This window comes from Thermobia domestica, chromosome 10 (genome assembly GCF_964235325.1).
Source record: "Thermobia domestica chromosome 10, izTheDome1.hap1.1, whole genome shotgun sequence".
Lineage (NCBI taxonomy): Eukaryota > Metazoa > Arthropoda > Insecta > Zygentoma > Lepismatidae > Thermobia > Thermobia domestica.
In genome coordinates this window covers 151,568,500-151,593,863 of record NC_137463.1, presented here as the reverse complement: position 1 = coordinate 151,593,863, position 25,364 = coordinate 151,568,500, and the positions used below count along the sequence as shown (strand labels likewise).

The window sequence follows — 25,364 nt, the reverse complement described above, 5'->3', positions numbered from 1 at the left end:
ATTGAAACCTACTTTGATCTTGAACGGAGCAAAAATTTTAAGCATGAAAGTGAATCACTTATCGTTTATTGACTCCTTAAATTTCATGCCAATGGCTTTAAGTAAATTATCCAAGGCATTTCATTTACCAGCGACCAAAGGATATTTTCCACACTTTTTTAATACTGCTGCAAATCAAACGTATGTGGGAAAATTACCGGACATCCATTATTATGGTGCAGATGAAATGAAAGTGGATGAACGAGAAAAATTCATGACATGGTATAACGAACACCAGAACGATACGTTTATTTTCCAAAAAGAATTGGTGAACTATTGTATCCAGGACGTCAACGTACTTCGATTGGCTTGTATATCTTTCATGACCACTTTTAAACAAGAAACTCACGTCAATCCTTTCCTGGAGGCTATCACTTTGGCGAGTGCGTGCAATTTAGTATTTCGACGAAATTTCTTAAAACCCAATACTATTAGCATTCTTCCTGCACGTGGATATCGTCACAGAAACAATCAGTCACGGATTGCTTTGCAGTGGCTTGCCTACATGGAGGAAAAAGAGGGTCATTCAATTCAACATGCTGCGAGAGGAAAAGAAGTTTATGTTGCTGGTTTTCATCTGGACGGTTACTACAAAGATCCTGACACTAAAGAGAAACACGTGTATGAATTTGAAGGGTGCAGATTCCACGGCTGTCCTCTATGTGTCCCTACAGACCGTGATCAACCCATTTATGAGAACTCCGAAGAAACAATGAACTATCGCTACGAGAGAACACAGCGTAAAATGAAGTTATTACGATCCATGGGATATAAAGTACATGAAATGTGGGAATGTGAATTTCGTCAAGTGTTAAAATCCAATCCAGCATTGGCCTCTTCTTTAAGCACACATCCTTATACTAATAAGACACCATTAAATCCAAGAGACAGCTTCTATGGTGGCCGTGTTAATGCCATTAAATTGTACCACGTCGCAAATGAAAATGAAGGCGAAGAAATAAAATTCTTGGATATCGTCTCCCTGTATCCTTATGTGAATAAATGTGGACGGTATCCAATAGGGCATCCACGAATATATCTACAGGGAGATCCAGAAATGCCCGACATTCAAACTGTCAACGGATTGGTCAAGTTGAAGATCTTGCCTAGCAGAAATGTGTTTCATCCAGTGCTGCCATTTCGTTCAAATAAGAAGTTGTTGTTTCCACTTTGTGCTGCCTGTGCCACAGCATTAAATCAAGATTCTGAATGTACACATTCGGACAGTGAACGAAGTCTAACAGGAACATGGGTGTCCTATGAAATTCAAAAAGCCATTGAACTTGGGTATCAAGTCATTGAAATTTACGAAATTTGGGATTACGACATCACCGTATATGATCCAGAAACCAAGACTGGCGGATTATTCAGCGAATACATTAATACATTTTTGAAATCTAAGCTGGAAGCTTCTGGTTGGCCTGCCAATTGCGTCACCGAAGAAGAAAAGCAGCAGTATATTCAAGTGGTACAACAACGGGAAGGCATAACTTTAGATGCAGCAAATATAATGACAAATTCAGCACGTCGTAGTCTTGCAAAGCTCTGTTTGAATGCCTTCTGGGGACGACTCGCTATAAGAGACAATTTCAGCCAAACGACCATCATTAACGACCCCAAAGAACTGTATCAAAAATTAACTGCTCCAGACATAAAAGTCAACCAAATTTTACCTGTTAACGATTCGATGTTATACCTTTATTGGCAGTATGAAGATGATGTTCCAGTACAAAATCACAATGCTAATGTTGTCCTTGGAGCATTTACAACGTGTCAAGCTCGTCTGGAACTCTACAAATATTTAGAACTGCTGCAAGAAAGAGTACTATATTTCGATACAGATTCCGTAATATTCACGCAGCGACCATCACAGCCCACAATAGAACCAGAAGTATTTCTTGGTTCAATGTCAAATGAACTGGAATCAATTGGACCAAAAGCATACATTAAAAAATTCGTGTCTGGTGGCCCAAAACAGTACGCCTTGGAAATCTACAACCCCGACACGAAATCAACCAGTTATGTATGCAAAATTCGTGGGTTTACACTCAATTATACTGCAAGTCAAAAGCTAAATTTTAACAGTCTGGAGCAAATGATCATAAATCAATCGAATGAAAAAATCTCCATTAGCACGCCGCACAAAATTTACAGAACCCACGATCATCATCTTGTCACAAAACCTGAAGAAAAGAAGTACAGTTTCAACTATAAAAAACGCCGATTAATACCAGACACATACGAGACATTGCCCTATGGGTATAAAAAAGCCAGAACAGAATAACAGCCATATTTTCCCCTAATCCCACCAACATCACCTCCCAAAGACGGGGCAAAGAATCAACGCAACACGGGACATGCTTCAACGAGGCCACAGCGGAAAAACAAAACTCAGATGACATCACCTTGCAGAAACCCGTGGAGAAAAAAAAAAGGAATTCAGGTACGTCACATTTGCGTTTCTTTTCTCACCTCACTCTCTCTTGATCAGTTAGTTCGATGTTAATAATCTGTTTTTCTTCTTTCACAGGAAACAAAATAAATATTACCATGTATATTCATATGTTTTATTTTCTCTTTACAGAATTTGTACCCGTCACGGACACGTCTTCCTTTGAAGAAAAAAAAATTCTGTATTCTATTTCACATGCTAAAATAAATGTACAAAAACATGATTCTGTGTTTTTATTTCACATCCTAAAATCAAATTCTTTTTCCTGTACTGCGATTTCAATTTCTTTTTTCTGAATCAGTTTACCGATAAAATAAATCAATGTTTTACAAAAAAAAATCAAACTAAATTTTTGTTTCAAAAAATTTTTAGTGTACGAAAAAAAAACTGATTCAGAAAATTTTTGTGTACGAAAAAAAAATGTTTTCAGAAAAATTTTTTGTGTACGAAAACAAAATTCTGTTTCAGAAATTTTTTTGTGTGTACAAAACAAAAACTGTTTCAGAAAATTTTTATGTACAAACAAAATTCTGTTTCAGAAAAAAATTTTTATGTACAAACAAAATTCTGTTTCAGAAAAAATTTTTGTGTGCAAAACAAAAATCAGTTTTCGTCACGAAACTGCTCCGACTAAATGAATCGATTCATTCTGATAGTGTTGGCAACACTGGAAAAATTTCGGTAAGTATCGCTCAGACCCTGAGTTACAGCGAACACAACTAGATTCGAACCAGCAACCTTACATGTCTGATTCATCTCTAAATACAGCCAACTAAACAATAAGATTATGTGTATACGTCAATGCTTTGCACTGAGTCAACAAGGTTTTCTTCAAGGTCAAAGTTGCACACGAAGTAAAAAAGATGACAACGCAGATCTTCTATCTTTCTATATGAAACATAAACCTAGTATAAACTGCTCGCACTGAAATGTGTAATGTAACATAATCTGCTCGTCTTCTTTTCATACGCGAAACTGTTCGCACTGAATGGAGTACGGCGGCTCAGCGCTTCAATCCACAACGAAGTAAGTTCATGTTTCCTCCTATCATTTTTTCATCATCGTTTCAAGGGGACGTTAAACTCAACATTTCTTAAACTAACACAAAAAATCGAACTCGGGACCATGACATAGTAATCAACAAACTGAACTTCTCAATGGGCCATAGTGGCTCAAATATGTGAGATCTCTGCTTCAATCCGCAAGCAAGTAAGTTTATGATGTTTTCTCATTTCTCATCATCGTTTCAAGTGGGACGTTAACATTTCCTGAAACTAGCACCAAGAATCAAACTCGGGACCATTGCATAGTAATCAACACACGTGTACGATGGCTCAGTGCTTGTCTCTCTACTGTATGAGGTCACTGCTTCAATCCTCAGTCAAGTAAGTTCATGTTTCGGTCTATCACCGTTTTCGCGGGGACGTTAAATTCAACATTTCCAAGAATCAAACTCGGGACGATTGCAAGGTTCACTCCTAAAGCGGAACAAAATGCACCCTAAAAGGGAACGAGGTGGACCACCCACATTTTGTAGTAATATATATTAGGGTCCAGTACTATGATACCAAATGTTTAAATTTGGCAATTTCTAAAACTTAAGGGGCGGGCCAAGGTACCATTCCCGGGGTGCACATATGTACTTATGTTTCATAATAGGGAATGGACTCCTATACATGGCCATATAACCATATAAGGTAATAGGATCTCATCCAAGGAAATAAATTAGGTCAAAACCCAAACACGTGGTACAACGTATTGCTTACGTTTATATTTTGGCAATTTTATACCCCTAAAAGAGAACGAGATAGACCACCGAAATTTATAGTGATCTATATTAGGGTTCTATACTATTATACCAAATGTTTAAATTGGGCAATTTCCAAAATTTAAGGGGTGGGCCAAGGCACTCCTGCCGGGGTGCACAAATGTACCTATGTCTTACAATAGGAAATAAACACCTGTATACACCCATATAAGGGACCTCATCCAAGGGAATAAAATGAGCCAAAAACCAAACATGTGGTTGTACTAAAATTTTGGCAATTTTGTACCCCTAAAAGGAAACGAAGTGGTCCACCCAAATTTATAGTAATACATACTAGGGTTCTATACTATTGTACCAAAATGTTTAAATTGGGCAATTTCCAAAATTGAAGGGGTGGGCCAAGGCACTCCTGCCGGGGTGCACAAATGTACCTATGTCTTACAATAGGAAATAAACACCTGTATACACCCATATAAGGGACCTCATCCAAGGGAATAAAAATGAACCAAAAAAAAAAAAAACATGTGGTTGTACTAAAATTTTGGCAATTTTGTACCCCTAAAAGGGAACGAGGTGGACCACCCAAATTTATTATAATACATATTAGGGTCCTGTACTATAATACCCAATGTTGAAATTGGGCAATTTCCAAAATTGAAGGGGTGGGCCAAGGTACACCTCCCAAATTTTTGAAGGGGTGCATTAATATACCCATGTCTTATGAAAGGTAATGAATCCCTGTATATGCACATATAACCATATAGGATAATAATACCTCATCAAAGGGGATAAATTAGGTCAAAAAACCCCGAAATTTGAATTTTTGGCAATTTTTTACCCATAAAAGGGAACGACATAGACACCCAATACTGATAGAGGTACATACTGTGGTCCTAGGCTACCACACCCAATTTTTAGATTTGGCAATTTCCAAAATTTAAGGGGTGGTCCTATGTACCCCTGCCAAAATCTAGAGGGGTGGTCCTAAGTACCCCTAGGTCATTTACACGGGCCAGGGACCATGGGTCCTGGGGGTGGTCCTATGTACCCCTGCCTAAATTTAGGGGGTGGTCCTAGGTACCCCTAGGTCATTGACCCCGGCCAGGGACCATGGGTCCTGAGGCAGGGACCCAGGTGCCAAAAAGTTTCCTATAGTCAGACCCTTACTACTTAGGGTCATTTTGCTCCATGACAATGCCTGACCTCATACGGCCAACACAGGTACTGCAGTCGTACAGAAATTCAAGTGGGAAGTTGTCCATCACTCTCCATACATCCCAGACTCCTTCCCCGCGATTACTCCATTTTTGGCCCTCTTAAAAAGACTCAGAGGGGCAAACGATTCACCTCGGACGACAATGTCCAGCAGTACGTTCGGAACTGGTTTGCAACGCAGTCCAGGGAATTCTACGAGACAGTCATTCACCGCCTTGTGTCGCAGTGGGACAAGTACGTCCGGCTCGTTTCTTTTTGAACGCTGTTTTATATATATACTTCCGTTATCCTTGTTAAACTCTTATATATAAAAATTTTATTTAATGTGGCATCTACCCTTTTATGTTACCTATACGATCGTCGTATCATTTTCCATTCTTTTCCTACTCTTCATATTTCAATCTGCAGCGATCGCTTGTCTGGAGAAAACTTATGCGGTCATCAAATTCTGTTCCTCATGTTCAAAATTATTAAAAATACCTAACTTTGAAAAAATGAACTGGTATCCATAAAACACGAAATATGATAAACGTATAAATTTTTAGTTCGAGTACATTTCGCGTGTGGCCTATCGATCTGAAAATATATACGCATATCGCAGATAGCGAATCCATGTTTCGGCATTATGAGAACCATCGGTATGGTTGGTAGCCTTCCTCGACTGCGTGAAATGACTTTTTAATTGTTTTGTGGGAGGGAACAGCGAGAGCCAATTAAAAGCCTGCCTGAGTGTACGTAATCAATGATTCTCTCACACTCTCTGTCTCTTCATCTATCTTAGACCGTGTGTGTGATTTCGCTCCACAGCAAATAGTTGGTTGATAGGTTTTAAATGTGACATTATACCCAGGGGCGTCATTTAGGGAGGCAGGGAGGAGCAATTGCTCCTGAGTTTGAGATTTCTATAGATTTTATAAATAAAATAGTAGTAAATCAGTGAAATACGCGAAATTTTACTTATATCAAGGGGTTTTGCCCCCACCCCCTCAAGCAAAATCTGAAATGACGCTCCTGATCATACCATGAGGAATCGAAGCTAACGAAACATACAGGCTTCCGTGCCAGACCGTGATCAACTTACGTTAGTGCTAACATTTTACAAACCGTGAACTCTCGTGTTTAATTTTTATATCACGAGCTCTCAGAATGTACTCGGCCGATTCTAATTTCTCTTTCACCACTGCGAAGATAATTTAATATAGATTACGATACATTATAGTTTATCCCGAAAAAATGGGCTAGGGTGTAATTTTTTCATTCAATATATCTAACAAATTTTCAGAAACTACGGAACCGATTTCAAAAATTCTTTCGCTGTTGGAAAACTTGTCTAATGCTAGTAATGACACGCTATATTTTATCCCGCAAAATGGGCCCTCGGGCGCTGGAGCTATCCTTTTGTAATTCAATATATATAAGAAATGTTCAGAAACTACTGAACCGATTTTAAAAATTCTTTCGCTGTTGGAAAGTTTATCTAATACTAGTGATGGTAAGGTAAATTTTATCCCGGCAACTGGGCCCTTGGGTACTGGGCACGTCAGTTTTCGCTTCACTATTTATATGAAATTTTCTGAGACTATTCAACAAATTGCAAAAATTATTTTGCCATTGGAAAGCTTGTCTAATGCAGTTACGATACGCTATATTTTATCTCAGAAATTGAGCCCTGAGAAGCTGGTGGTTTCAAAAAAATCTGTCGTTATTCGACAGCATATCTAGTGTTAGTTATGTTAGTTGTTTTATCCTGGAAAATAAGGCCTCGGACGCTGAGGGCGTCCATTTTGATTCATTGTATATAAGACATTTTCACAAAACTCTGAACATTTTAAAAATATTCTTTCCTTGTTGGGAAGCTTGTCTAATACCAGTTAGAATACGCTACATTTTATCCCAGAAAATAGGCCATCGGACGGCGGGGATAAAATTTTTTGCTTCATTATATATATATATATATATATATATATATATATATATATATATATATATATATATATATAAGAAATTTTCAGAAACTACTCAATCGATTTAAAAAAAATATTTCGTTGTTCGGAAACTTATCTAATGACAGTGATGATACGCTATAATTTATCCCGGAAAATATGTCCCCAGTGCTGGGCCGTAATTTTTTAAATATATATAGTCATTTCGGGAAACTACTAAACCGGTTTCAAAAAATTCTTTCGCTGGGCGTAACTAACGAAATGCAAGGCATTTACATGATGGCTTTTCATTTCCAAAATGTATAGACTTATTCAGAATATAAAAGCACATAAAGAGGAATTAAAGTCGAACCAACGATTGAGTTTATTTTCTTCAAACTACGATGGGTGGGGATTAAGGGGAAGATGTGGGTTAACAAAATGTATATATGGAAATAATACCGAGTAGTAGAAGTTTGCATTATATCTGAATTAGTCTCTGATAAATTAAACCTTGTGGAATAGACAAAGAGGGAATAGGAAGAAATGCCAGAAAACACCAAAAAAAGAAAACAAAAACAGAAATATTTGTTCCTCTTTTTTGATTGCTCTCTGACGTTTTGCATAACTAAAATAATTGGCAAGAAATATTGCAAATACAAAGGTTGGTGCCCCTGTGCATTGAATGGTTTCATAATGATAATGGAGTAAAATTTGTGGGACCGTATATTTTGGTTTCAAAATCATATAACATAAACGGATTTCACTTTACCTATGGAATGAAAAATGACTTTTTCTGGAAATTTTGAAAATCAAAACCGACTTTTATTCTGAAAATAAGTAACGTTGACAATATTCGCACTTGGAAATCAATATACTCCATGTTTTCTAGTGGTTTCCATAATCCTGCGGAATATCATGGGTGCAACAGTGGTAATTCAATATATATATATATATATATATATATATATATATATATATATATATATATATATATAAGATTCTAGAGTACGTTTCACCTCTGATTTTATTCCTCTATTGTAGGTCTACACTGAACCACTTCTTCCTGCCTTCGATCATCTGCTTTCCTAGACATTCACGATAGTTGACGTCTTCAGATGTTAGTTCTTCAGATCTTCTCAGCGAATTACGTTGGGCTATATGCGTCCGGCAGTAGATGGCAGATTGCTATAGTGTTAATATATATAAAAATTCAGCTTCCCGAAATTCCATGTAAAAGGGAAAGCGAGAAGACAATCTTTGACCCAATACTGAACGCAGGAGCCGCCACCGCAGCGATGGGCCTACGCCGCGGAAAAATAACATCCAAATTCGTTGAATGATGTAGGGCTCATCGAGATGGTGGATTTGTTTATTTATTTACATAAATAATTCCAGATACAGCTGAACGCCAGTTTACACTGGAATGTTTAACAACTCTGAGAGATGATAAAATAATAATAATAATAATAATAATAATAATAATAATAATAATAATAATAATAATAGATAACAGTATCTATGTAATAACAAGAAAGATTGACAATAGCTGACTAGAATTTATCCATTAAAATGACGTCGCAGTGCAGACTTATATGCAGTTTCAAAACTAATTAAATCTATGGGTGTATGTGACATTTCATTGTATAACTTAGGAAGCCGGTAGAACAGAAAACACCGAACTATCGAACTATGATGTTACGTATTTGTCTGAATGGAAATCGGAAATACAACTCTGAAAGTAGCGTTTCGGACCTGATCTGGGAATGTGTAAGTTTGTACAGATATTTGAGATCACTGATTTTATGACGAGTATCAGGTAGTTGAATATTTATATAGTGTTCGTATCAGTTCATGTTTTGTCATCACACGAATGCGGGGTACTCCGAAACATACTATTGCTAGGAAGATATTTATAATAGTTTAGCCAAGATAGGTTTGTAGAAACTGACATGGTTCAGGCAGTTGAACATTTCCATTTTATGGGAAATTATTGCCTTGTAGAATGTTGTTAAGGAAGATATGTTCCGTATTTCTGTTAATCTGTACAGAAGTTATAGAAGACGCATCTATTGTTTAGTGATAATGTTTATATGTTCGGTAAAAGTTAGTTTTGTGTCAAAAGGAACTCCGAGACCTTTACGACTGTTGACTCTCATGATGAGCGAACTATTTATGGTGTATGAGGTGTGTACAATACTTTTCTTTAGGGAAAGTGTTATGGATCTGGTCTTATCGGGATTCACTTTTAAGAGCCATGTTTTATAACAAAAGGAAAAATTATCTTTTTCTGCAGTAGGTCGGAGTCTTATATACCGTTCACTGCCCTGAAGATTTTACAGTCGTCTGAAAATAACAAGATTTTGCTGAAGGCTGAGTTAAAGGACTAGCCAGGCCATCCATATACAATATGAATAAGAGTGGTCCAAGTACATTTCTCTGTGCTACTTCGGATGTTAGAGGCAGATGATTAGAAATTACCGGTAATCGTGTTAAGTCCTGATTTCATTTGCATCGCCGGGATGATAGGTTCTGGGACGAATTCATAACATAAGACCATTTAATTCTAAACAGTATGGAACCCGAAGCTTCTATTATTCTGCAATTACAAGGGTCGTCGAAACATGAATGAGAACTATATTGTGAACTGGTGATTGCACAAGCACATAATACTACAAAGGTAAGTACAGTTACAACATTTAGAATCTTGCTTCCTGATTTACTTGTATTCATATAATATGGTAGAACTAGTTCGTACCTTTAGAAATATTTACATATGCTATAGGAATGTAAAGTTGAAAGTAGGAACGTAGAGTTGAAAGTAGAGAAGTAAAATTGAAAAGTAGAAACGTAACATTTAAAGTAGAAGAGTCGAGTTGAAAGTAAATGTAGAGTTGAAAGTCGATTTGTTTGCAATAACGTTATAATAGGTTAGGTTAGCTTGTATTAGAATAAGAAGTATATAGGCTTCCTTTTATTTGTGTAGGCTTAGATTTAGATATCACCTCGTATATTGCCTTTTTAAATAGTTACGAGGATAGTTAAAAGCTTGTCATCTGAAGAGATAGTAAGCTTTTATGAGTAATGGATAGCAGTAGTATACTTTAATTTCATTACGTACTCATTTCGTTTTTTATTTTTTTTTAGGCTGTCTACTTCACGTTGTTCGTCGTATCAGGATTAGAATCCTTCACACTTCGCAAGTAAGCATTTATTTTATATTTAATTGTATAGATTAATACTATAAGTAAAATATTATTATTTAATCAATTATGCAAATACAATATTCATATCATTTTCAAAGACATATTTCTCTTCAGTGCAGTCGATTAGTGTATTAATTTATAAGAACCGTATATATTTGGTTACCAGTACGAAATTTGTTCCGAATTTTTAGTGCTACATATACGTGAGAAATAAACCGGGAGACACCTTCTCAATATGTTTCCTGTGATACTGGGTGTCATCTTGGAAAACGTCATACTTTTCACAAATTCCCCATTTTTTTTCGTAGTTACGCTATCTTTGGGCTCAAATTGACAGGTGAAACGGTCACAGGAGATTGTAAGCTGATAGGAATGGAAAATTCCATTATTTGCAACGTATATTGACTATTAGCATATGCTTCTGCTACATTCACGGTTATGCTTTGTTAGAAATAGCAGTCATCTTGAAAGCATTTTATTATGCCACAAGATACTTAAAATGAAACGTTTAGATAATAGATTTCGTTATGATCATGTTTTAAAATTAGGTACGCAGAAGTTAGTGATCGGAAAATGAAACCGATTCTAAACCACTTACCCGGTGGATCGATATGGCACTTAACCGTATGAAGCGAGTTGACCCGATAGTATAACGGTTCTTTATATTATTGAGCTATTAAAATACATCAATTTATGTTTTTGCACACTTAGTTTGATAAATATATAAGAGAAGTGTACATTTTACAATCACACAAATTTTAAGATGTCTGCTTCATTTTATCTCAATCATTCTATTTATTTTATGTTGTCATGACGACGACATCGAGATTTTGATTACATAAAAAACATGTGAATAATCTTTTTATATTAACCTTATAACTATATTATTTCTTTTTCTTTCTCTTCTTCTAATAGCCGATTCAGCCTAGTACCTATTTAAAATGCATTATGGCCCAAATTTACAAGTAAATAATAATTTACAAGTAAAAATATACAACATACCGTTGTATATCATGGCGCTCGACAGACTTTTCTTTTATTTATTCAATAAAAGGAAAAGAACTCTGGACCGTTGACCTTTACATACTTTTCAAGTGCCCCTCTTATATACATTATCTCTCATATCATAGTATACAAGTATTTCCTTATTTTTACACAACAAATATTATTATTAATTATATTTCTTTATAATCGTCGATTAAAAGGCACAACAAAAAATACGGTCAACATCATAACTCAAGTCCATTATGGGCCATAAAAAGGTTAACAAGAATATATGGAAGAAAATATAAATTAAGACTGAATCCGTAATAACATTTAAATATTTGATTTTCATTACTCGTAATTTTTCCATAAAATATGTGACATCAATTTTGCATAACTGTCATTACTATCATACGTTTACATTAAATATATCTTGTTTTATTCTTTAACATTTATATTATTGCCGTAAAATTCGAATAGAACGAGAACATAAAAGCAAGAATTGTTTAAATACGAAGTCCTTATAGAAAACATGAATTATTAACTTCAATATATATTCTCACATTACAAAATTGCTTTCAAATATACTATATAACATGAAACACGAATGGGTATGTCCATGGTAACTCACGTTACGTAATGCCGTATATTTTGAAGGATACTAACCACAATAAACTTAAAAGCTCCGTTTTTTTAAAAAAAAAAGAAAAGGAAAGCTGTCATATTTATACAGATAATTACCAAATATCGTCATTTTATATGATACAGCATACCTAGGAAAAAAAAAGAAAATACTACAGTAACTCACGTTACAAATTTTCTCCCTACATCCAGAACCTGTGATTTTTTAGTACATTTTCTTTTGTGCTGACATAGCTATGTGCATGAAATTATTATGTAAGATAGGGACACACACAATTTAATTATGACAAAAATATTAAATTTTTATTACATTTTATGACTACTTATTTTAGTGGAATATGCACAGAGTCGGATAACTCACGTTACATTTGTCAACGGTCTTTTATTATTAAGTATAAGCAACATATATTTATAATAATTTGAAATAAGCACAGTTTAATTAAGTTGAACGTTAAACTTTACTTTAAGAAAAGGTTTCATCAGTTATATGAAATTTTACTTGGGATACCGACAGAAAAAAGTAAGACCCATGTAATAATAAATAAGGCTTGTATAATATAATCAACATTAAAACTTAGTAGATGAAAGGTAACCTACGGGAAAAATATAAAAATAGTAATTCTCTGAAAAAAATTAATGATGCCAGCTACATACAACTATACTTTTTTATCAAAAGAACAACTTGACTAAAAATTATAACTTTATTTCTTTCATGAATTTTTGTCCCTATTTTCGTGGACATACCCGAATGATGCGATTTTGCGTTTCGCAATCATATAAAAACATACGATTAGTATGAAACACGAATATCAAAGAAAACACATAACATTAAGACATATGTTAATACAAATTGAGTAATTACTATTATAGACATAAACTCAAAGATTAAATAACATAAAGTAAAATACATTAAATCAACTCACATATCCATAAAATATTTCGTTTATCTCTTTTTGAATACTAAGTTCCCTCTGTTAAGTTTCCTTTACATTAGCTTTCGTTATAACTTCAGGAGGAACTAAATAGTAAGACTATACATAATTTAAAATAAAGTAAAGTTTTAAGCTTTGGTCAGTGTCTCTTTTGTTAAAAGAGGAACTAAAGTTTTGACTAAATCCATCCACCGTTTTCTAGTGTTTTCGGTAGGCTGCCATAACTTAATTTCATCAATATTTCGTAATCCTAAAATTTTCCCAGTTCTTATATCCATAAGTTCAAATACTTGAGGATTAATTCGTTTCGTACATAAATATGGAACTATTTAACGCTGACGTGGATTCAACCCCTTCCACATCAGCACAATCTAGTTTATATTACGCTGACTCATAGCTTCAGTTAAATTACATTGTATTCCACAATCTTGAGTACTTTCTTGGCGATTATGCACTGTTGCAGCATTCGGATTTCTGTTAGTGTAATTACTGCCATCTGTAAATCGATTTCGTATAAACAGGCGATGATTATTGTTCCTATTGAAATTCCGATTACTATTTCTAAAATTCCTGTTTCCATTTCTACGATTAGGTTGCGTCTGATTACCGGTAACACTGTGACTATTTATTCTATTATTAAAACGATATGAGTTAGAAGTATTTTCAGGTTGCACATTTAAGTTACGAACAGGAGCATACTGTATATAGTCCAGTAAAGATATCTCATTTTTCTGCCAAGAAAGGAACAAATTAGTAACAAGCTGAAAATTGGTATGGAAGTAGGGGAATATGTCAGGAATAACATACTAAAAGTCCCCTAAAATCCCACTGTAGCTTTTCCCGCAATTTTGAAAAATGGCCGTCATATTTAGACGACGACAAGGAATTTATGGGAAACGTAACCCTTTACATTTATTCCTCTAGCCACCGTTCTAAATATCACAAAGCCATGGATCATATATTGTTCGAAGGCTTTAAAGACAGAGAATCTAGGTAAATAACATATATGCCCATCGTGCTAAATTTCTAGAAGAAGAGGAAGAAGAAAGTAGCTTTTTATTTTAAAAAAGGTAGATTTCCAGAAATCATGCGAACTTTGTAACACTGACAGTTATTACACATCAACGAAACAACATCAACATATGTCCTTGATATTTATCTCAAACATAGCCAATAATGATACAAATTGGTGCAATACGAGCTGAGGAAAAAAATGATAACCAATATTACTTTCTGACCTCTGTATACAAAAGTGTATAAGATGACATTCACTTTCATGGCTCTAGTCACCTTCTGTTATTACATAGGACCAAGAGTTATATATCATAGGAAATCTTAAGAAACATAAATTCGAACGAGGTAAACTTAACACTTATACTAATCAAGCCCAAACTGGAAGAAACGCAAAACTCAAAATTTGAGTACAAAACGTGATTTTCATATAAATTGTTTAAACTTGCAACAGTGACAATTATCGTATGTTAATAAAACTGCACCACTGTTTTCACTATCATAATTATTAATTTGCTTTAAAAATAGCGTACATTTTTCTCAATGGAGTAAGCTTTAACGACACATAGTTTTACCCCACGTAAATATAGCACAAAAATTATTTATTGACAGTATTAGAAAGTAACAGAAATTGGTAGTCTGCTTTGCATGAGTAAACCGTAATTCACACACTTAAAATCACTCTCAACTACAATAGTCTTTTGATTGTAATTTTGTTTTTAAATGTCGTGTTTATAACACGAATGCCGTTTTCCTACTATTATTCTTCAAATCAAACTTAATGTTTACATTAGATGTAGTATGTACTTTAAGAACATTTTGTCTTATGTTTCAATCAATGAGATTGTCAATGTTATCTCGTTCATCTCCATGGTCTTCATCATTTGGTTGTGCATTCTTACATGCAATTCGTCGACACTGATATAAATTAGAGCACGCAATTCCTGCTTTTCGACAACCGCACATATGATCACAGTCATTTTTACAGTTACAGGATATTAAATGCATTACACGGAGCGTGTTCCTTGGTCATTCTTGTTGGTATGAGAATACCTCCTAATGTCTTCCGTAAATACTCTGTCCCTCGCGTATCATTGAGCAACATCTCAGCTCAATGAACGTACACTGTCAAAAAATGAATGGAAGATACCACTTTTAGCGTATACACACAGAGGTAATGGCTTTTCGGGTTTAATCATTGAAGATATAAGACACCTTCATGTTCTGAATATCCAAACTCAAATCCAACTTCTGTACAATGTAACATGGATGATACTCAAGTTGTTGAAGAGAGCAACTTGCCCGAATTGGTATGGATTTATGCAGCTGATGACAAGCAACAACAGTAACTACCAAACATTTCAAGTAGTGATTCTACCTTTCATCAAACTTCAGCCAACAAGCATGAATCCTATATACTTGGTGCAGTAAAGAATATGCAGGAAACAAGCAAAAACGATCAACCTTGGTATGCTAAATAATGTGACATTGTAGCAGCATGTAGAAATTCTGGTGAATTATCGTCGGCGGTTGTTACACTTGGGACTTTCCACACATTAATGTCATTTATGGGAGCAGGTAACATGAAAGAACTTTGGTCTTGTGTATGCTAGTAACTCCATTTCACGGTTGGTGTCAGGCCATTATTATGCTCGTGCTTTGCGAGCTCATTTTTTAACACAGCAATTGCATTTTATATATTTAATGAATTAGACGCCACTGAGGAGTTTGTGCGTCAATTCCGAGATGTTTGCATTCCTCTAATGACTGAAGAAGATATCGATTCTGATGTAATTGTTCAACACTCAAATATAATCAAGACTGCAAATAATCTCAAGTTATTCATGGACGCTGCTGCAAAATAAGCCGTACCTTTAAGTTCTTTGCCCTGTACTTTCAACTTGTAGAAATTATGTGTCCTTTCATTCGTGCCGAAAGAACTGGAGACTAGAGTCTTCACCTTCATTGCACACGGGAAATGTTGCCGTACTTCTATGTAGCTGGGTATCTTTTGTATGCCAAATACGCACATCTATATTTACAAGGAATCTTGTGGCTGAAGGATGAAATGGATCCTCACGAGTTCCAGCTATTTACACGAGACGGTTACTTCACTATTCGCAGGAAAAGTATCTTTTGGAGTAGTATATGGTCTGATATAAGGATTGAGCAGGTTTTAATGAGAGCAATGAAGAGAAATGGTGGACTGTCCCATGCGAGAGACATGACTGAAAAGGTAGTATCTAGGTGGGTGTCAAGTGTGCCAGCAGCTTAACACTTACGAGAATGTCTTGAAAAGTTATTAAGCAAAGATAGACATGAAATTCACACTGTTCGGCATGTGGAACTGTACGAAAGCGTTCAATCGCGCGATATATTACTTGTAGAGAAAGTCTTGTGTTGGTTTATCCAGCATTCTCAATTTTCTTCATATCCGGAGCTCGCGTCCCTAAGCACTGGCATAATAGGTAAGGAAATGGTCAAACGGTGATAAAGCTAAGGAAATCGGATTGGCTGCTATGGAAGGAATGTTTGGACAAACTTTTGGAAATGTAAAACTTAAATAAAAAGATAAAGTCATCTCATTATCCGCAATGCACAATGCAGTGCACATCCGTGATGAGCGTACTGGCTGTAAACACCATGCTAATCTTCAACCGAATCACATGCGTGTTGAAGTCCGAAGAAGAACTCCGACAGTGTTTTGCTTACGAGCTTTCACCCTATCCACTTTCTCTCTTCACAGGAATGTCCATGAGGAAAACGAAAAAGTCTGCTTTGTATGACATGTTTGAATATCGGACAGATTCTAAAACTCAAATTGAGAACACTGTGTACGTTATAGATGGAGGCTGGCTTCTACATCATGTTGTTTGGCCACAGCATGGAACATACCTTGACGTGCACAACTCGTATGTGTGCTATGTACTCACAAACTTTGGAACGAAACCAACAGTTATTTTTGATGGGTATTGTACTGAAATCTGTACAAAAGCCGCTGAGCAGGAACGACGTGAGTCAAAGATTCACTCAGCAACTTCATTTATTTGTTATTCACAAATGAAACCGTATTATCAACTAAAAAGAATAAATTCTTGGGTAATTTTAGAAATAAGATTGTTTCCCCCGTGAGTTGATGGTTCATTTGACACAAGCTGGAATTCAAATCTAGCAAACAAGAAGTGATGCTGACACACACATAGCTAGAACTGCAGTAGCCAAGTCTTTAAATCCTTGTAGGCACGTCATAGTAATTGACGAGGATGTTGACATTTTAATCTTTTTGCTTGCAAAAAATAATAATCAGTAAGGCACCACATTTCGAAAGACAGAACGTGGACAAGAAGTGACAAAATAATTTAGTACTAAGAAGCTGCAAGATACATGGGCAAATGTACTAACTGTTTTGCTCATTTACCATGCGACACATCATGTAGTTTATATCGACAGGGAAAGAAAAAGGCATTGCGGTTACTTCAAAAACGGGAAGATTTATGCCGATTACTTGAAGTTTTCAACCATGATAATGTAAGTGTATAATCTCTGGCAATAGTAACCTCATTGGATGAATTCCAGTATCATTTATACATCTGTACAGTAAATCGCTGCCCCATTCAGAACGAAATACAATTAGCAACATTGCCACCCACCAGTGATGCTGCGAAATATCATATCTTGAGAGCTTATCATCAGGTTCAATTATGGCATGGAAATTACATGCGAGCGACTGAATTTGAAGGAAAGCATTAGGAAGTATTCTCATACCAACAAGAATGACCAAGGAGCCTCTCCGTGTAATGTCATGCATTTAATATCCTGTAACTGTAAAAATGGCTGTGATCGTATGTGCGGTTGTCGGAAAGCAAGAATTGTGTGCTCTAATTTGTCAGTTTCGACAAATTGGATGTAAGAATGCACAACCAAATGATGAAGACCATGGAGGTGAACGAGATGGCAATAATAATCTCATTGATTTCTAGTACGTAAAATATGTCTGAATGGACTAGTTACAAAAATGCTCTTAAAGTGCATACTAACATCTGATGTAAAAAAAAAAAAAGTTTAATTTGAAGAATAATAGTAACAAAATGGCATTCTAGTTATAAACAAGACATTTAAAAACAAAATTACAATCAAATGACTATTGTAGTTGAGAGTGATTTTAAGTGTGTGAATTATGGATCACCCATGCAAAGCAAACTACCAATTTCTGTTACTTTCTAATACTGTCAAATACTTTTTGCGTTGTGTTTATATGGTGTAAAATTATGTGCCACAAAAGCTTACTCCATTGGGAAACATGTAGGCCATTTTTAAAAGTAAATTAATAATTATGATAGTGAAAACGGTGCAGTTTTATTAACCTACGATAATTGTCACTGTTGCAAGTTTTAAACAATTTATATGAAAATCACGTTTTGTACTCAAATTTTGGTTTTTGCGCTTCTTCCACAGTTTGGCCTTGATTAGTACCGGTATACGTGTTAACTCGTTCGAATTTAAGCTTCTTAAGATTTCCTATGATATATAACTCTTGGTCCTATGTAGTAACAGAAGGTGACTAGAGCCATGAAAGTGAATGTCACCTTATGCACTTTTGTATACAGAGGTCAGAAAGTAATATTGGTTATCATTTTTTTCCTCAGTTTGTATTGCACCAATTTGTATCATTGTTGGCTATGTTTGAGATAAATATCAAGGACATATGTTGATGTTGTTTCGTTGATGTGCAATAACTGTCAGTGTTACAAAGTTCGCATGATTTCTGGAAATCTACCTTTTTTAAAATAAAAAGCTACTTTCTTCTTCCTCTTCTTCTAGAAATTTAGCACGATGGGCATATATGTTATTTACCTAGATTCTCTGTCTTTAAAGCCTTCGAACAATATATGATCCATGGCTTTGTGATAATTAGAACGGTGACTAGAGGAATAAATGCAAAGGGTTACGTTTTCCATAAATCCCTTGTCGTCATCTAAATATGGCGGCCATTTTTCAAAATTGCGGGAGAAGCTACAGTGGGATTTTAGGGGACTTTTAGTATGTTATTCCTGACACATTCCCCTACTTCCATACCAATTTTCAGCTTGTTACTGATTTGTTCCTTTCTCAACCCTATCTTTACTGGACTAATATGGTTACGACCAGAATTACCTTGACCTCTATCCTGCCCTCTATTACCATTTTGTACTGCAGATTGACTCTCAATTTTGAATAAACATAATCAAATGATTGAAATTGATACATTGCGCAGACATTAATAACTGTTGTAACCTGAAAGGTAATAGAATTCGAATAGAAGCAATGATTCGGGATTCAGGATGACTTGGATTTAATGATCTTATCTCATTATTGGTAGAAACCACAAATTCAGTAATGCTCCTATGAACCTTAGGATTAAATGGTTTCGTACTCAATAAGGCATCCCTATTTGCAATCATAAAATTATTCTCATAGTTGGATAATAAGGCATTCTTAAAATCAGAATAGGCATGAAGACTACTCCTAATGGCCTTGAACCATGTTAAACTAGGTGGCAATAGTATATGGGGTAACAACTTTAAAAATTGAGACTCGTCTACGCCCATTAGTTCACACTCGTCCTCAATTTTTTCAAGAAACCCTCTCGCGGGCATATCTTCCGGTACAGCACTAAATTTAGTAAGTGCTTCTACTTCACTAAACCGTAATGATTTACCTGTGTTGGCCTTCAAATACCTGTAGTGATTACTTTTCTGCCTGGATGATTGCCTCGTTCTCCTTTCTCCTTCGGTACTATCTTCATTACAGCTTGAAGATTCATTACATTCAAAAGTTGCTCTGGGATGACGTGTAGATTTCCAACCGATGGAGGTAGGGTGTACAGTGTTCGTGTGCCCACCATTTCGCACTGCACTCTCGTGAATACACTTTTCTTCAATGAAGTTCACTTCATCCTGCAACTGCTTAATTTGATTGGCATGTTCATTTACCGCTGTTTCTATAATATCTACAGAGTCCTGAACCTCGGTGCATCTTTGTACTATCTTTTCCATATCTTTATCATAACGTCCAAATTTGGCTGCAATTTGCTGGTTCACCTGATTTAATTGTTCTTGTATTTCATCCCATTTGCCGTCGTTACGTTGCTGCAATTGCTCTAGGTTTTCATCAAAATGTTGTGCTTGTAGATTCATTTTTTGGTCTAACTTCTGTGCTTGTAGATTCATTTTTTGGTCTAACTTCTGAAACTGTTCATCACTTCTTCGAGCTTGATCTCGAGCTTGGTCCTTAATTTGTTGTGGTATCTCTCTCAAGACGTCTATCAGATTCTCTGGAGAATTTCTTTCAGTCTGGACAGTGTGATTATCGGTCGCTTCACTATCCGTAGCATTCATGATATTTCTGTTTATTATTTTTCCACTTCTCAAAATAGTGAAATTGATGTTGGGCTCAGTATTGATCATTTTACTATTCTTCTAAACGATACAACTTCTTTTCTCACTCTCGGCGTTTCGGCACCAATTTATAACGGTTCTTTATATTATTGAGCTATTAAAATACATCAATTTATGTTTTTGCACACTTAGTTTGATAAATATATAAGAGAAGTGTACATTTTACAATCACACAAATTTTAAGATGTCTGCTTCATTTTATCTCAATCATTCTATTTATTTTATGTTGTCATGACGACGACATCGAGATTTTGATTACATAAAAAACATGTGAATAATCTTTTTATATTAACCTTATAACTATATTATTTCTTTTTCTTTCTCTTCTTCTAATAGCCGATTCAGCCTAGTACCTATTTAAAATGCATTATGGCCCAAATTTACAAGTAAAAATATACAACATACCGTTGTAATAGGACCGATTGATCCATTAGACTCGATTGACCTGTTCAGCTCATTTGAACCGTTTGAGTTCTTTTGGATCGTTTGACTCGTTTTGACCATTTAACCTGTTTGGACCCTTTGACTAGTTAGACCTAGTGGACAGAATAGAACCTGTGAATCTGGTGAATGATTCACATAAAACAAACAAACTAAAAGTGGGGAAATTTACGATTTCCGGTTTCAGTATTGATCACCATAGCAGAAAAACAATAATAGAAAGCGAGAAGTTTATATGTATTCCGTTAGTCCGTACCAGGCCTTTAAATCGAAAACGGTCCGAGATATGTACAAACTGAAAAACACATATCCCATTAGTTGCAAAGGACAACAGAGCGAAGTAAAACGTTTCGTCTCAGGGTCCCCCGCAGGGTCCCCGACAGGGTCCAACTTAAAATTGTCAAATGGAAAGAGGAGTCAAGTGGTATATCGCTTGAGAGCTCTTGTAAAAAGAAAGAAGCTACAACAAGTCCCGATTCTCTACGATCACCCTATGCAAAATGGCGGCGGGTCAAAATGTCATCAAAATGTGCAGTGAAAACAATATGACCACCCCTATAAATCTGAAACGTGCAGCCAGACGTAAAAACTGAAAAACAAGTGTCTCATTATTTCAAAAGTACAACATATCACGGTAACCAGTTCGAGATATCTAGGCAGGGTCCACCTCCAAATTAGCAGTTGTTTGATTGTGCTGGAGGGAAGACTGAACATTTTGAACAGCTATATTTCCTTGGTAACATACGTTTTCCGGGTACAACACTACAGAGACTGTTCAGTCCTCTTTCGTGACACTACTGAAAAGTGTTGTCTTGTCTTGTCTTGTAGTAAACACTGGTAACATATACAGTATGGAAGTGGAAGCGTTATGGTGGACAGGTAAGCATATTATATTGAAACGTCTAACGTTGTTCTAAGAATTAATTTACCAACGTACAAGGGATATATCATATTTACCTTGGAGACGGCTGCTGTCTGTTATGTAACAGATGTGCACTTCACACAGCACGTTTTACATCACGTTTTACCGAAATTGTCGTCCATATACAGCAAGACAACGGTCCAGATGGCGATAATAATTATAGCCCACAGCTTCAAGTTCTGCCTCTCCTATGCTTCGAAATGCGGTCATTATACGTTGCCTCATATCTTCTGGTGTAGTTGATCTATTCGTGTAAACAAGCTCCTTGAGTCGACCCCAGAAATAATAGTCCATGCACGTAAGGTCTGGAGAGCGAGAAGGGAAAGGAGTATTCGACCCTCTTCCTAACCAACGGTGCGGAAATAAAGTATTTAATACGAGCAGCATGTGCCGGACAACCATCCACTTGCATCCATATATTACGCCGCACATGAAGTGGGATGTTTTCCAGCAGTTGCAGTAGATGCCCTGTCAAGAATTGATGCAACAGAGCCGACGTTAAATTTTCATCAATAAACCAGGGCCCAATTACATGTGTTCCAATGATACCACCCCACACATTGATGCTCCAACGTCTTTGTCGGTCGATCTGTAGTGTCCAGTGCGGATTCTCCGCAGCCCAATAGTGCGCATTGTGTAGGTTGCCATGGCCGTCACTTGTAAATATTGCTTCGTCTGTCTACAGCACGCACATACTGAAAAACGTTGGGTTTGTCCTCAATTTCTGACGGGCCCAATTACAAAACTGGAGGCGCTTATTACGGTCGGCATCTGTTAGCACCTGGCACAAGGAGATATGATACGGGTGGCGTTTATGCTTCCACAGTATACGCAGTACACTTGTTTGACTAATTCCGCGATCCCGGGCAACATCTCTTGAGGATGCATTAAAACGAACGTCGACAGCAGCCAAAACATCAATAACGACATCGTTGTCATCTACAATTGGAGCATGTTTGTGACCCCCATATTGAGAAGGTATGCGCCCTGTTTGTTTTAGACGATTTGCTAACCGTCGAAGTACATTATGGGAAATTGATTGTCGCTGTGGGAACCTTGCGTTTTAAATTTGGGCTGCAGCTCTATAGTTTTGCCTACATTCCCCTAACACCATTAACATGTCAAATGCCTCCCCGTTCGTATATGGCATTGTTCCAATACAATGCTATTCTTAGCCAACACTGCACTAACACACGATATTAGGGTCGTGCGTGCCACCTTCTACAATGAAATGGAAGCCTTCTGACACACACACACACACACAAAACTCAATTCGTAGCGAGTATTGCTTTTGCACAGCACAAGTACTTCACTACAATTCGTATTAACGGACCTTCAGCAAAGCCCGCTCAACTTACTGTGGAACAAACTGTTTTCCAGCGTACCTCACGTTCGTGCCTTTCAATTCAAGGTTGTCTGCGACTGTTTCTCTCGAAAGGCGTATGTTTTGTACAACAAACATAAACCAGCAAACAGCACAATCCAGTTACAGTAATCGTTATCAAAGATGTGTATGTTTATTCATTTCGGTATTTCATTTGAAGTTATACGTTTCACAACATTAATGTCTCATGAATTTCACTTTTACACGACGCATAGGGAAGAAAAGGAAGGTAAGGACAGGGCTGGAACCTTGCGTCAATCCCATTTTTCGCTTGTTGTTACTGAGGAACACTGAGCTTAAGATGGGTATACAGACGAACCAGGCTGTGACATCATTCAAACCTAGGTCGGGAATTGGGGGGAAAATGCATTCTCGAACGGAAATAACACAATAACGTGGAGAGGGTCACAACGTGACACTCGGGGATTGGCAAGATTTATACGTCATTGGATAGCACACGGCAAGCGCAGAATACAGATCTATTTATACCGCCAGTGTGGGTTCTGGGCTGAATGCGGGCAAATGGTGCAAAACAACATGTCCCAGGGGAGTGTTCCGTATAATTGCTGTACCCTGGAGAGTTATGGTGTGCATCATGGAAACTAATCATCGCGTAGTGAACACAGCCGAAATATTTCGTCCGTTGCACTAGCCAGTCGGGAGGATACAATGTTCAATTTCCTTGATCCCATAGTGTCGGAGGTCTGGGAGGGGGGAGGCCACCCTAAGAAGCAACATCACAACTACCGACAAAGGGCTTTCAAACACACATCCTGTGCGGACACCAAGGTCAAGATCTGGGAAGAGCCCCAGACCTCTTACAAAACAGATGCAGGAAACATTGGTAGAGAATGCTTGCCTCGTTCCACATCTCGAAGAATTCTGTGCAAGCAAAGTGAAACCAGTTGTTTTCTGCCGACCGACTAGTTATTGACTCAATATTTCGGCTGTGTGCACCACTCGTTGGTGTGTTTTTATAATAAACACCACAACTCTCCAGGGCACCGTCCAGCCATTTTACCGCCAATTCAACTTGAATATGTGTTTTTTCACATTCATGCCAATGCAGCTTTTGATGACATTTTGACCCGCCGCCATGTTGCATAGGGTGATCGTAGCGAATCGGGACTTGTTGTAGTTTCTTTCTTTTTACAAGAGCTTTCAAGCGATATACCACTTGACCGCTCTTTCCATTTGACAATTTTAAGTTGGACCCCGTCTGGGACCCTGGGACGAAAATTTTTACTTCGCTATGTTGTCCTTTGTAACTAATGAGATACGTGTTTTTCAGTTTTTACATATCTCGGACCGTTTTCGATTTAAAGGCCTGGTATCGGAATCACCCGATATAGGCTATATATATATATATATATATATATATATATATATATATATATATATATATATGTATGTATGTATATATATAATACGAGGGACATACTGAAAGTCGTGAGCAACTTGTTTTCACAACCGTAATTTTTAGTTGTAAGTGAAACCAAGTATATCGTCTCAATCTAGACCTTTTTTGTTCTTTCTTTTCAGACGTTGACACTGTTTGTTGCTAGCACGTGACTACAGCAGGATTTCCAAAATGGCAGGCAGCGATGTTTCGTTTTGACAGCGTGCTGTGATTAAATTCCTTGTTAAAGAGGACCGATCTGCTTCTGAAATTCAGCGCAGACTGCAGCGTGCCTGTGAAGACGTGTGCATGGGTGCCAGCAGTGTTAGGAGGTGGGTGCAACATTTTAAGGATGAAAACAGGAGTATCGAAGATGAGCCTCAAAGGGGGCGCCCTTGAACTGCCTCCGCGGAACGCAACAAGGTAAGGGTTGATAAGCTAATTAGGGAACATAGGCGTATTACTGTGAATGAAATAGCTGCAAAACTTGGTGTTGGACAGTGCGGCACAAAAAATGATTCACAACTTAGGGTATCGGAAGGTTTGTGCCGGTTGCGGTGCACGTTTATTAATCGAGGACCACAAATATCAGAGACTAACCTTTGCCCAA

General features: G+C 36.7%; 2 protein-coding genes across 3 annotated transcripts in view; both read left to right on the top strand.

The window, feature by feature from the left end:
• LOC145662773 (uncharacterized) overlaps positions 1–25,364 on the top strand; it is a 356,070-nt gene that overhangs the window by 78,271 nt on the left and 252,435 nt on the right. The gene's annotated exons all lie outside the window — the stretch shown is intronic.
• Positions 2–2,686, top strand: LOC145662093 (uncharacterized). Its single transcript, XM_081727431.1, has 2 exons — positions 2–2,482; positions 2,624–2,686. The coding sequence occupies exon 1, from the start codon at positions 44–46 to the stop codon at positions 2,321–2,323; it is 2,280 nt and encodes a 759-aa protein (XP_081583557.1). The 5' UTR covers positions 2–43; the 3' UTR covers positions 2,324–2,482; positions 2,624–2,686.